The sequence below is a fragment of the Gorilla gorilla genome, chromosome 2 (genome assembly GCF_029281585.2).
Source record: "Gorilla gorilla gorilla isolate KB3781 chromosome 2, NHGRI_mGorGor1-v2.1_pri, whole genome shotgun sequence".
In the NCBI taxonomy this organism is placed as follows: Eukaryota; Metazoa; Chordata; class Mammalia; order Primates; family Hominidae; genus Gorilla; species Gorilla gorilla.
The window spans coordinates 26,838,016-26,853,241 of NC_086017.1; the positions used below are offsets into that span (position 1 = coordinate 26,838,016).

Here is a 15,226-nt window from a genome sequence, read left to right on the forward strand (position 1 = left end):
AGTTATGATTTTATAGATTATTGGGCTTTTACTTGTTAGGGTAGAAGTGATATTCTATGTTGGCTTTCTGTATTGTAAACCACCCTCTAAACTTTACTTGCCCCCACTTCATGACTTTTTAAGTCACCCATAGGCTCCTAAGATCTGAGCCCTCATAGACTCTGCAAAGCTAGGGCAGGGGTGAGCTTTTGGAATACAGAATACTGTAGAGGACATGACGGAAGAGGAGCGCCCATGGAGGAGAGGCATCCACAGGCCAAGGAGTTTCTGTTACTTGCAATAAAGGGCCTTTCCACATGAGCAAGAAGCAGCATTTAACTGTTCCTAGCTTTCCTTTATATTATTTTATTCTTTTTCATTTCATTTTATTTTATAAAATGACCTTCAGAGTGACTGTCTTGCTCCAAATTCCCCCTTTTCTTCTTTTTTCTCATCTTAGAGAGCACATCAAAGTTTTAAAGATGTGTGAAAAACTTTGCAAGGTAGCCCTTATGTGCCTGGCATGACTTATTCTTTCAATTCAGAGTTATTGTTATTGAGTTGAAGAAAGGTCAGGCCTTGCTGTGCTCGTTTAATGGACTTCAAGTTCTTTCTTGGGTTTTTTTTGTTTAGTTTTGTATTGTTGTGTAAAAGAGAAATTTTTCTAACCCCCAGTTTCTCAACTCTAATTCTAAATACCCCTTGATAAACATGATGATCCCCTACCTTTCTTTAATGTTATTTATATTTCAGATTAAATAACTTGATTCAAGCAAACCAGAGAGATAAACGGCTGCTTTGTTTTCATACTACACCCTCTCCCCATTCTGAGCCACCCCATGCCCACACCCTAGCCCCACACCAGAATGACTGCTTAGACTTGGTGACTGTTTTGACCAGGGTATTGAATCTGGATATTGAAACATCATTTTCTCATGATGTTTTTTGAGGAATAATCAAACAGAAAATGGGAACAAATGAGTCTTGAAAGACAGGAGTCTTTCAAGTGGAAGTCTTTCAAGTATTTCAAGTGGAATAGGAAACAGGAGGTGATTTTCTTCCAGCAGGGCATTAACTATCTGTGTGCCCTTAGACAAGACTGCAACTCCACAACCCGGTTTCTTGTTCCTCTTCTCCAGAGCAAGCTACATCGATTGAATCAGTGCCAGACACTTTGTTGCCAGCAGAAGAAATGAGGTTCACCTATTCCTTATCCCATTTCAAGATGAGAATTTATGAAATTACCCATGCCCATTTATGAAATTGCCACTACTTAAGTATCCCAGATGGTAATTTTAGTGGCCTCCTATTTTTAGTGACAGCCTTCTATTAAATAAAGTAGGCAGTTATGTAAGAAAGATGTATGTTTTTCTATAGGACTCAATATGGCTATTTATATTTTTAATGCTAAATATGAGTTTATAAACATTTTTATTTTTCCTGAATTTGCTGTGGTGCAGAATGTTTCCCTAGCCTCTTTCTAGTTCATTGCTTCATCTAAAATCATTCCCGGTATGAAATTGTTATTCTGTTGGCTAATGTACAAATGAACCTTTGTTTCTTTCTAGTTCTAAATTTTAAGATTGTCAAGAAATGCAAAATTTCAGGGTTGATATGGAGGTAGGTTCTTTGGAAGCTGGTTTTCTTGCAGTCCAGACACTGTTTGTGTATTCTTTCTCTTGAGGTTACTAAGTGCTAATAGAGTAGCAGAATTGCACCAAGTTTCCCTTCTGTTGTATTCACCACTCAGAAGCTTTGGGTGATGAGTACTCCTTCACAGTATAACAGCCAATTCTGAGAAATAGTTTATACTATTTTTTAAAAGTATTTTGAGGCACAAGTGTCTCAGCAGAAACCTGCATTTTTTCCTCTGGTTTTAGATGGTTAATGCATGTGAGTATTATGCATTTAATGTTCTTCCAGTTAAAAAGGTATATGTATAGCACATGTAGGTTGAATAATTTTCATTATTTAGTTTAAACTAGCTTGCATTACAAGGCAGCATAAACAATAGATCCTAGCTCTCTGCTTCTGACCAGCTACTTAGCTTAGGCAAGTATTTGATCACTGCCAGGCTGAACAATGAAAGCCAAGTTGAAATGAGTAAGAGTGGGATAAGGATTCCAGGAATTAGGCAATTTGGGGCTCAATCTCCTGCCATTGAACACCAGTTCTCCTTCCCTCCCACACAAGTGCTTCTGTCCTCCCCTTCCTTTTCTCCTGGCTGTGGAAGACCATTTCGCCAGCTTCTCCTGTATTCACATCCACTTGTTGCTCCCAGCCAGAGATTCTGGTCCACCCATTAAGGAGCGCAAGCTCACATCTGTTCTCTTCCTTATTGGTCTCTAAACAAGCATACTCCTCTATCGGTGTTTTCTGATCACTTTATCTGCTAGTGAGGAAGGAGAAGCAGATTCAGGCCTTGATGTGCTATGGAGACAGTTCTAGGCAACAGCAGATGGAGGGAGAGGAAGAGACAGGAAGTCTCTGCTAAGGGGTGTCCTTGATGTCATTATATCTGCCCGTGGTTGGGTGGCCATCATGTTCATGTGTCTGCAACTGATAACCAGAAGTCTCCATTCAAAGCCTGGGCTAGTTTGTGAAAAGCATGGCAATGTTCTTAAAGCCACAGTGTGGTGTTTAAGCTGCTGCCTGTTCCACATACATGGGTATGTGAGCATGTGTGTATGTTATTAACTTACTTTGCTATTAGGCCTTTTCCCTCTTAATAAAAAAGAAACCTGTTTATCTGAAATGTATCATTTATAACAAATTAGAAAGTGTAACGGAATATTAATCAGCCTGTAAAAATGAAAGAATAAAAGATTACAATGTTGAGAAAATACTATATATTTCTTAATGGATCAGTGGATAAACCACCTCCATATATTTTTGTAATTGTTCTACTAGTGTCATCTTTGAGACACGATATATAAAGATTATAAAATTCCCTGAGTCAGTATGTTGTCTTTATCAAAGGTAAATGTGTCTTTTAAAAACTAAAGACATCGGTCAGGTGTGGTGGCTCACACCTGTAATCCCAGCACTTTGGGAGGCTGAGGCAGGTGGATCACGAGGTCAGGAGATCGAGACCATCCTGGCTAACATGGTGAAACCCCGTCTCTACTGGGAAAAAAAAACTAAAGACGTCATTCTGAAAAATAGAAAATTATACATTTGTTTCATGTCCTTATGCATGGCTGATTACAAAACTAATTTCATGCTAACTCACTCAAATTGATGTAATACAATCTATGCTTTAGGGATTTGAAATGGCTTTAATATAATGTATCTTACAGATACAATTACCACAGTTTTTATGTATTTTGCACTTTATTGTTCTGAGGATATAATTGTAAAGAAATATTCTACCTTGTGGCTTTTATGTTTTGTCTTGGCACTCAGATCACAAAAGCTTCTATGGTTCATTTTGAAACTTTGAGGAAAATGATACCCATATGATTTAAAGTTTAAGTTTAATTACCTTCTGCAAATTGCTTTTGGAAGTATAGGTAGTTAGAAAGTAAAAGTGGTTTTAAATTTCAGAGATAGAGTATAGCATAATAGCTTTTTAAAATACAGATATTTTCTATCCAGAGCAGGAAAATTAGAATTGCCTTTGGATAATATTCAACAATGTTCTTTTCTTTGTCATGAAAGTGATATAATTCCAACTCCCATCCCTATTTCTTATTTATAAATACAATGAATACTGAAAATTTGTCATAGATTTTATACACATACTGAAAGGCAGTATCATCTTTTAGGTTTAAAATTGTGAAAGATCTTTTGAGGTAATTTGAGCACTTTTTTCAAATAATAAAGGTCTCCATACAAGGAAGGACTTAAATACACACACAGATGTGGATGTCAGCCCCTTAAGATGAGAACATGTTACCTTAAGCAGGAAAGTTGAACAGTGCCTTACTGGTGATGCTAATAACTTCTTTAGAAATAAGTGCTGCCTGAAGTTTTAAACTTAGTCCTTTTAATAATCTATTAATATTAAGGTACAAGGTGACATTGTTCTAAGCATTGGGGCATAGTAATAGGTTTTAATAAATCCAACTCTACGATTTTAGGAGCTCCAACAGCTATAATCTAGCCCTTCATCTCAGACTTACATGTCTATCTGATGTATACTGATGACTGATCTAGTGTGAGACTTTGGAGAGAGGAATCTCTGCTGGAATTCCCATTTAACAGATACTTAATTGGTTTGTACTTAGCTGTTTCTCATCATTTGGTGCAAATAGTTTCCAGAAATAGTCTAGACGTCTTAGCCCAAGTAGTCAGGAAATGGTTTTTAAACTTAGGGTACATCCTCCATCACATGGAGTGCTACCTTGATGTAAATTCCTGGGCACCAGCCCCAGGGAGCTGGTTCCATGGGCCTAGCAATCTGCATTGCAACCAGGTAACCCAGATGATTCTGAGGCAGGTGGTCTGGTGACAAGCCTTTGAGAAGTATTGGTGTAGGAGGCGTACGTAGAAACAGGGCCTGTTCCATGGTGTATGACCTGTACAGTTGCACAGGCTTCACACTGACTCAGCCCTGGGCTTCACTTAGCTCCTCTGTCACCTTGAAATTCTTAATAATTTTTAATCAAGGAATCCTGCATTTTATTTTCACTTTTCTCTGGGCTCTGAAAATTGTTTCTTTCTTTCTATTTTTTGAGACAGGATCTTGTTCTGTTGTCCAGATTGGAGTGCTGTGGCAAGATCATAGCTCATTGCAGCCTCAATCTCCTGGGCTCAAGCAATCTTCCCATCTCAGCCCCCTGAATAGCTAGGACTACAGGCATGAGCCACCATATCCGGCTAATCAATTTTTTTTTTTTTTGAGACGGATTCTCACTCTGTTGCCCAGGCTGGAGTGCAGTGACACAATCTCGGCTCACTGTAACCTTTGCCTCATGGATTCAAATGATTCTCCTGCCTCAGCCTCCCGAGTGGGTGGGATTACAGGCACCTGCCACCATGCCCGGCTAATTTTTGTATTTTTAGTAGAGACAGGGTTTCAGCACGTTGGCCAGGCTGGTCTCAAACTTCTGACCTCGGGGGATCTGCCCCTTCTTGGCCTCCCAAAGTGCTGGGATTACAGGCATGAGCCGCCATGCCCGGCCAAAAAAAATTTTTTTTTGTGGAGATGGGATCTCACTGTATTACCCAGGTTGGTCTCAAACTCCTCACCTCAAGCAATCCTCCTGCCTTAGCCTCCCAAAGTGCTGAGTTTATAGGTGTGAACCTCCGTGCCTGGCCTGAAATTGTTCTTCTTGATAAATATGAATTGCAATTATTCAATAATGATTTCATACCTGTTGGTATTAGGCTGTCAACTCCAAGGCCAATTCTGAGCTTTAGAGATGAATGAGTATCATTCATCACAGGAACATAGAATAGGAAATCTTAATAGTATGATTTTTTTCAAGGAAATTAAATTTCTATTCATAATCTTGAACATAGAAACCTATATTTATGTTATTTTAATATACGGTCTTTTTTTCCTCTCAGGATGGTACAAAACAGAAGAGGGAACGGAAAAAGACAGTCTCATTCAGCAGCATGCCAACAGAGAAGAAGATCAGCAGTGCAAGTGATTGTATTAATTCAATGGTTGAGGGTTCAGAACTCAAAAAGGTTCGCTCCAACTCTAGAATTTATCATAGGTACTTTTTACTGGATGCTGACATGCAGAGCCTAAGGTGGGAGCCATCTAAGAAGGATTCTGAGAAAGCCAAGATTGACATTAAATCCATCAAGGAAGTGAGAACAGGAAAAAACACAGACATATTCCGCAGCAATGGCATTTCTGACCAGATATCTGAAGATTGTGCGTTTTCCGTCATATATGGAGAGAATTATGAGTCACTGGATTTGGTTGCCAACTCCGCAGATGTTGCAAACATCTGGGTTACGGGACTGCGGTACCTAATTTCTTATGGAAAACATACACTTGATATGTTAGAAAGTAGCCAAGATAACATGAGGACTTCTTGGGTTTCACAAATGTTTAGTGAAATCGATGTAGATAACCTTGGACATATAACTCTGTGTAATGCTGTGCAATGTATCAGAAACCTCAATCCTGGTTTAAAAACGAGCAAAATTGAGCTTAAGTTCAAAGAATTGCATAAATCAAAGGACAAAGCTGGTACCGAGGTCACAAAGGAAGAATTTATTGAGGTTTTTCATGAGCTTTGTACTAGACCTGAAATTTATTTCCTTTTAGTTCAGTTTTCAAGCAATAAAGAATTCCTTGATACCAAGGACCTTATGATGTTTCTTGAGGCAGAACAGGGTGTGGCACATATAAATGAGGAAATAAGCCTTGAAATTATTCACAAATATGAACCATCCAAAGAGGGTCGGGAAAAGGGCTGGCTCTCCATAGACGGGTTCACTAATTACCTTATGTCACCTGACTGTTATATATTTGATCCAGAACATAAGAAGGTCTGTCAGGATATGAAGCAACCTCTGTCTCATTACTTTATAAACTCATCTCATAATACATACTTAATAGAGGATCAGTTCCGAGGTCCCTCCGACATCACAGGATATATTCGAGCTCTTAAAATGGGTTGCCGGAGTGTTGAATTAGATGTATGGGATGGGCCGGACAATGAACCTGTAATTTACACAGGCCACACCATGACCTCTCAGATAGTTTTCCGCAGTGTCATTGATATTATTAACAAGTATGCATTCTTTGCTTCAGAGTATCCTCTTATCTTGTGTTTAGAAAACCACTGTTCCATTAAACAACAGAAGGTAATGGTTCAGCACATGAAGAAACTTTTAGGAGACAAGCTCTATACAACATCACCCAATGTTGAGGAATCTTATCTACCATCCCCAGATGTCCTGAAAGGGAAAATACTAATTAAAGCAAAGAAGCTGTCCTCAAATTGTTCTGGGGTAGAAGGAGATGTTACTGATGAAGATGAAGGAGCAGAAATGTCTCAGAGGATGGGAAAAGAGAACATGGAGCAACCCAATAATGTGCCTGTAAAGCGATTTCAGCTTTGTAAAGAACTGTCTGAACTGGTCAGCATCTGCAAATCAGTTCAGTTCAAAGAATTTCAGGTGTCATTTCAGGTTCAGAAGTACTGGGAAGTCTGTTCCTTTAATGAAGTGCTTGCCAGCAAGTACGCCAATGAAAATCCAGGGGACTTTGTAAATTACAACAAACGTTTTCTTGCTAGGGTTTTTCCCAGTCCAATGAGAATTGATTCCAGTAACATGAATCCTCAAGATTTTTGGAAATGTGGTTGCCAAATTGTAGCCATGAACTTTCAGACACCAGGACTGATGATGGACCTGAATATTGGCTGGTTTAGGCAGAACGGAAACTGTGGCTATGTCCTCCGGCCAGCCATCATGAGGGAGGAGGTCTCCTTCTTCAGCGCCAATACAAAAGACTCTGTCCCAGGGGTCTCACCTCAACTTCTTCACATTAAAATCATCAGTGGGCAGAACTTTCCCAAGCCCAAAGGATCAGGTGCCAAAGGTGATGTGGTAGATCCTTATGTCTATGTTGAAATCCATGGAATCCCTGCTGATTGTGCAGAACAAAGGACAAAAACAGTGCACCAGAATGGAGACGCTCCCATTTTTGATGAAAGCTTTGAATTTCAAATCAACCTGCCTGAACTGGCCATGGTGCGCTTTGTAGTGCTGGATGATGACTACATTGGGGATGAATTCATCGGCCAGTACACAATTCCCTTTGAATGTTTACAGACGGGCTACCGCCATGTCCCCCTGCAGTCCTTAACTGGAGAGGTCCTTGCACATGCTTCTTTATTTGTCCACGTGGCTATTACTAACCGAAGAGGAGGAGGGAAGCCTCATAAAAGGGGCCTTTCTGTGAGAAAAGGGAAGAAATCCAGGGAATATGCATCTTTGAGAACACTGTGGATTAAAACTGTGGATGAGGTATTCAAGAATGCCCAGCCCCCTATACGGGATGCCACAGATCTGAGAGAAAACATGCAGGTGCGTGCTTGTGTTTAATTATTTACTCAATGGTTTTCCTACTTAGTACATGTCCATAGTTTATAAATATATTGGTTTTTTAATAATAGTATATTTAAGTAGTTTTAAAATTCTGATTAGTTCTTAGAATGTTTGCCACTAGTCTCTTTTTTATCATTTAACTTCCTAAAGATACAGTTGATGTTGAAAATATTGATTACATATTGGGATAGGTGAGTCTCGTTGCTGTGTTACACACCTTCGTCCCAGTCCCCGTTAATGACTGCTGAACAGTTCCTTGTTTTTTTCTGATAGTATACATGGGAATCTCTGGGATTTCTGAATATTCCTTACCTGGGACACAAATTGATGATCTATCAAAATAAAAAGGATATAGGTCAAAGTAAAATGGATGTGATCCAGTCCTTTCTTACGAAGCTGTAATGCTGAGGAGATGGGAAACCTTTAAATGAGCCATAAATATATGTGTATGCATAGTGAGCCTCCTCTTGATTTGAGAGGATAGCTAATTCTGTAAGTAAAAGAGATGTCTGTATTTATTAGAAGTTTAAGATAATAATTACCTCTGAAATATATAATGGCTAAAAGCAGTCAGTTAGGAATTACATGTTTAATTAAGGATCGCCCACACATCTAGCCATACACTAGGACCCCTGAGTGACACAGAGCTAGACAGCAAGGGCCTGCCTCATGCAGACAGCAGCCCTAACCTGTCATAGTGTGTGAGAAGTGGTGTGTGTGTGATAAGTGCTCCATGTCTGTTTATTTTGTATTTTAAAAATTATATTTTAAAATGACCAATGAGAATGATGCCAACAAATAAAATCTGACTGAGAAAATTCAACATTTTTTCCCTATCAACTAATTCTATGTGTACTTCGTGAATAAAAGACCTTCCCACAATAAGGAAATTTGTTTTCTTTCTCTTAAAGTAAAAGCATAACAGACATATGAAGGGCTTTTCCCTGTTTTTGAGGGTGAAAGTGGTTTGGTAAACCCTCAGCTCTGAGCAAGTGCATTGTCCACTGCCCAGTGGCTGCTGTGGTGTGTGTAACACAGAATTCCTTTGAGGATCTGTCAGAGCTCAAGCATTGTCTTTTCCAAAGCCTCGTCTGCACTGAACCTGACAAAGCAGTCGGTAGTGATACTGAATGAGCACCTGCCATGCACAAGCAATCTAGGCCATGAAGATGCAGTGGTGAACAAACAGATTGACTGCCTGCCTTTAAGGGGCTTGCATGCTAGTTGGGGGCAGGCAGTGGGAAGGGGAAACAGACGGGAGGCAGGCAGATAAACAAATAGAACAACTGCAGGTATGAGTAAGTGGTGCAATAAGAGTGACTGGGGAACTGCACTTTAAATATCACAGTCATGATTGATTTCTGTAACTGTCAATATCAAAGTGATTTGAGCCAATGATCTATAGTTTGATGTCCATATTTAAAGCAATATTAATAAAAATGAAATGTTTAAATTTAAAACTAAAGTGTTCATTCCCAAGAACCTGCATTATTTGAGAGCAGAAGGCACAGGCCTGCAGGGCCTACGTCCACCCCCTCTGCCCGCATGCCCGGCCTAGACCAGGACCCAGGTGTGCCTGAAATAGCCCACCTGACTCTTATTATGATTATAATTGGCCTGTTATTACTCACGGTGACTCAAAGCATGGGCCTTAACATCAACAGCTTTCAGGTAAAATCTTGACTCCTTCACTTACTAGCTGTGTGACGCTAGACAAACAGAGAAGGATTATAGCTAAGGCTCAGTCTTCTCATCCATAACATGGCTTGCTGTGTGGATTAAATGGAAGTAATGTGTAATAAATATGCCTAGTATGGCTTAGCACTTAGTAAGTGTTCATAGAAGGCCAGCTCATGGCATTTTACAGTGTTGAAGGTTTTTCTTTAATGGGTATTTAAATGGCATACCTCTGGTGATTAGAAAAAAGAGAGAGAGAGGCATTGGGATCAGCAGTGACACTAATAGGGGAAGGTCACAGGTAACCAAGGTCCCTGCTGGGCAGACTCACCAGAGAACAGTAGTATCCTCAAAGGTTCTTTAGATTTTGAGCCAGCAGGCATAAATAGATGAGAGATTCAGGTTTCTACCTTGCAAATATTTCTTTCCCTTTTGTATGGCTGGCATATTTGATACTTATTTTAAATCTGATTTGATTTTTTTTCTCCTAAATCTTTACCCTCTTTGAATGCAGGAGCTATTCTCTCTGTTTGCTCATAGTTGCATATCCGCATCAGCACTGCTATGAACTTTGGGCTGAAAAGAAGCCTTGCCCTTCAGAAGAATTTGACTTATTTGCATTTTCAGTACTTTTGATAAATTGGTGTTACAAATGTCCATAACAGCATTTACTTTGGATAATAGCCATTTTTCCCAGGATAAAACAATCATTAGCCAATTCTGTTATAACACTGCTAATAACTTTTGTACCAGGTGGTTCAAGCATAATCAGATATATCAAATATAATATCCATGAGAAATTAAAACCCCCAGTTAATTACAAATGCTCCTTTCATTCCATTTAACAGAATGCGGTGGTGTCATTCAAGGAGCTGTGTGGCCTCTCCTCTGTGGCCAATCTCATGCAGTGCATGTTGGCGGTGTCTCCCCGCTTTCTGGGGCCCGATAACACACCCCTAGTGGTCCTAAATCTCAGCGAGCAGTACCCCACAATGGAGCTGCAGGGAATTGTGCCGGAGGTTCTGAAGAAGATCGTAACAACTTATGACATGGTGAGTTGTCCTTTGTCCGTTTACATAGCCTGGGTGAGAGAGATACCCTAAGACAACACAGCAGACATACTTTGGAGCTTTTGCTGAAGTGCACTTTCCTATTTCATGCTTCATTCACCTATGCTGGAGAAGTAATTCCCCTGACCTTGCTGTATTTGAAAGAGATTAGTGTTCTGTTGTTTTTGAAAGCAGAATTCAGAGACACTCACCTCAGTTGGATTAAACATTAGTTAGCTTCTCAGCTGTATCTGAACTGATTTTTAAAGGATGCACTATTTTCCACACAGATGTAGGAACGAGTTTTTAAAAATCTTCTCCTGCAGCCAGTCATTGATTTATTCGTTTTCATTTTATTTTCATTTTTTCAACTGGTAAAGGCAAGAAATTTAACTTAAAAATGTAATGCCATGAGGGACAGGTGCCTGTATCACATGACTCTGCACTAGGCTGTGGTTTCCCTTCTTACAGGAGCTGCTCTGTGATACCTGTATTTGTAATCAGCCTAACACTAATGGGGTATCCTCAGGACACCTAGAATATTACATTTTTCTACTTAAGATTTACCTTGCATTTTCTTAATCACATCCTGCTCTTACTGTAATTTTTTTATTTATCATAACTCTAAGAGAGAATTTATTGGGTGAAGGACACCCATTTCAAGTGTGTGATGTAGTTGAAGCTGTCATTGACTCTTCAACCTATCAGGGTTAAGGGTGGTGTTGGACACTCCCCTCCCAGATGGGCCAGGCTGTCTTCCAGTACTATTTAGAGTACTTGGGGGTGAGTACCTCATCTGCTACCTCCTCCACTCCAAAAGCACAAGCTAAGACCACGAAACTCTAGGTTTCTTCTGATGTAGCTTGCTGTGCTCAAGGACGAAACAGGATCGGCATCATAAACCTAAACAGAAATATTTTTGACTGTTTCATAAGTTGTCTGAAAGCTGTAATTTAGAGGGATTTATGCAATTCAAGGGAAAGAAAAAAGACGTTGGGCCAGCACTTCTCAATTGTGACTACTTCGTAGGTTTCTTAGGATGTTAGTAAATATCACATGGGGGGAAAGTTCCTTGACTAAATAATTTTGAGAAATACTAGTTTGAACAAAAGTAATCAGATATCTTTACTGCAGGATTTCTTAGAACCTTTTATTTGCTATCACCATGAGTTCCAAGATAGTGACAGAGTATTTCCAGTTTCACAAATCGACTTGACCATTGGAATACTATTTCTAAAAACAAAGATTCTGGAGAATATATTTTGGAAAATGCTTCTTCAGTCTTTGGATGAATAAGTCTAGAAGTACAAGTCAGAAGAAGGCAGTGCTTTAAACAGCTTATGAGTTCATTACCTTAAAAAAAGTGATATTTGCGCATTTTGTAGATTCCTATGAAGTAGTCACACACTGTAGTGGGGGCTGTTTCCTTCTTAGCATTCATGGTAACCTTAAGAGACACCAGGAGCTGAATATTGGACACTGCAAGCAAACTACATAGAGTGGCACCCTCCTGCAGAGAGGAGGGAGGCCAGGGTCAGGTGTCTGATGAGCCTCAGGTGCTGAGTGCCACTGTGCTGAGTGCCAAAGGGGTCCACAAAGACTCATATGAACAGCCCCATCCTCGGGGAGCCATCAAGTCCACCAGGAGAGAAAGTGAGGCTGGGGACCAACATCAACACAGGAAGCATGCTGAGATTCCTTTGGTGGGGAAATGGAAGAAGGGGTAAAAATGGAAAAGTCTGAAGATCTTTTACATGCTATGAACCAGACTGCCTAAATAGTTCTTGACTTAAGTTTTATGAGATGAAGCCAAAAAAAGTATCTGATATTTATAAACGCTTTTTAAGCATAAGCCACAAATAAAATCACATACCTGTTTCATTGACCAAAATCTAATTTGATTTACCCCCTAAGACATTTCCTTGATTTCTGTGACAGTCATACAGTGACATTTCTTCATGGCGAGCTTTTTAACAGGGACTTCTTGAGAGTGGGGTGGTAGTACCCCGTGGAGGTGATAACAACATAACAGGGCAGGCCAAGTTCAGGGGCTGATTTCTGCTCTATCAAGAGTGTGTGATCATAGCTGGTTTCTCATGGTCTATGTTAAAAATCCATATGGCCACCAGCAACCTTTATGGCACTCATAGCAATATTCGGCTCAGGAATGGCTCATTGCTCCTTGGTTCCCTGCCCCTTCCTCTTGGATTGGTAGATGCTAGCTCTTAATATGTAACTCTTATTTGCATCTAACTGTATCATTATGTTGTTATAGATTTGGCAAGACAGAATATGCTAGCTTGCTTAAAATTTTTAAATTATAAAATTACTCTTTTATAATGTATAATTGAAATAGCTGTGCAGCCTTATACTGCCTAATTTATCAATATGTTCTGTTAATTCCATCTGATAAAATAAGCTAATAAAATATTTAAAACTACATTTAAATTATGGCTGCAGCAATATTATAACTCTTGTAATATTTTGCAGTTCTTTTTAGTGACTTAATGGTTTCTTACCTTGTGACAATTTATTAAAGCTAGCCAGAATAGATTAAATATTGATGGGAAATGTACTAAAGGTCTCGGACAGCCCGTAACTCTAAATATAGCTCTTTATTTTTGTAATGTTATGTTGAGCTTGACCCAAAATTAACCTTAGAAATAAGATCTTATTTCATTCTGTTGACTTCCCATGTATAATGTATGGAGGCGAATGAGAAGTAAAGGCAAGCTGAGAAACTCCTCCAGAACTCCTGTGTCATGGCCAGTCTACATGCCTAAAGTGTGTCTTCCTGTGAGGACAGTGCCATGGTACCTCCTAAAATGTACAGATGTGTATTTATGCTATCAAGATTGTGATTACTTTTCAATATCTAGACTCTATTAATAAAATAGTATTTAAAATAGTATTTCAGAAGTGTGCTAGTTTCTTTGTGAAAACGGAGAATGTAGATCGTTGTCCTAATGGCTGCCGTGATTACTACCAACAAACAGGCCTTGAAAACTGCCAGAATTGTGCTTTTACAGGACTTGTGGTGCTCTCGTGGCTCCTGTGGTGGGGTGAGCCTGGGACCTAGCTCAAGAAGGCAGGTATCAGAGCCATTCAGGAGTGGAGAAGAAGAGAAATTCACACACCTCCTTAGACTAGGCAGATTAAGGGAGTTTTAGTAGGAACTGGACTGGGATGGAAAGTGGGAATGACCCTATTAGCAGTGCTGCAGTCAGAGACATGAGTGTGGGATAGAAGGCACCTGCTGAACTTGTGCCTGGAGGCCTGGGGCACACAGATGACCCTTCTTCCTCCCAATGGTGAGCAAGGGCCCTAGAGTCCTCTCCTGCTAGAACCTAGAGCACAAAAGCTGCACATAGCAATCCTAGGTAGGGAAATTGTAGCAGGGCTGGAAGGGGGCCTCATGCAAATGGAGGCTTACAGGGCCTTTAAATGAGGCGTCTTTGCCCCTTAAGCTCAGTGTCCTTAAGTACTTCATCCCATGATTTTGGGGCTCAACCTGTGAGGGCTCATCTTCCTCCAGTCAGCTTGTCCTCTCTGCCTCTCTTAATGGAAGTGACCCTTGAGTCCCTTTTTTCATACCTATCTACTTTTTTTCAACAGATGGTGCCTGGGCTCCATTATTAAGCCATGTGGTTGGGCTTTTGCCCACAACCCCTTATTTATTGCATTGGACAGCATACATTATTATATCATACATCATGACCATAAAGTCAGAGGGTCAAACTTTTGAACCAAATAGTTGATTTGCTTTAAAGATGTCATGTTTGGTTGTTTTGAAGTGGCATATAATAGAAATTTAATTGGTTTATTTCAATAAAACATACAAAATAAGTTACTGTATTTTTGGTGATGAATTCAACACCCATTTATAAGCTCTTAGCACGTGCATTGCTCACTCATCAACAGCAAGTATTTATTGAGTGCCTACTGTGTACCAGTGACTATTCTAGGCAACATGAGGTAATATAAAAATGAAAAAGTCTTTTTTTTTCCTTTGAGGAGCTTATAATTTAGTTGAAGAGATGCTGCAGTATGTTTATAGATAACTGATAAGATGATAGACAATAGATAGTAAATAGATATTTTAAAATATATAAATGAATTATTTGAATCTTCAAAGGAGAGAATGGTTAGTTTCAGGTTCAGAGATTAGGAAGACTTCAGTGAAACATTGGCCTTGAACTAGACCTGTAAGAATGAGTTGGAATTCAACTGGTAAAGAGGAGGCTATTGCAAGATGAGTTCGTAGGGTGAAACATGCTCACAGGTGAAATATGCTCAAGCACATATTCTGGGAAATCCAGGCTTGGACTGTAACAAATAGTAGGGAGTCCTTGCACACTTTTGAGCAAAGGGCTATGCTCAGAATTAGGCATTATGGACTCTGGGAGGTTTGAAGTGAAATAGAACTCAGAGACCACCTATTGAGCACCTTTATTTTGCACGTGAGAAAATGGAAACCCTGTAGCACAACAAATTAATGG

General features: G+C 39.6%; 1 protein-coding gene across 7 annotated transcripts in view; it reads left to right on the plus strand.

Moving 5' to 3' along the window:
* Positions 1 to 15,226, plus strand: part of PLCL2 (phospholipase C like 2) — a 208,044-nt gene that overhangs the window by 118,696 nt on the left and 74,122 nt on the right. For all 7 annotated transcript variants that reach the window (XM_063703435.1, XM_004033703.5, XM_063703434.1 and 4 more), the window contains 2 exons: positions 5,494 to 7,980; positions 10,527 to 10,730. In XM_063703435.1, the coding sequence (XP_063559505.1) occupies positions 5,494 to 7,980; positions 10,527 to 10,730 (2,691 nt within the window). The remainder of the gene's footprint in view (positions 1 to 5,493; positions 7,981 to 10,526; positions 10,731 to 15,226) is intronic.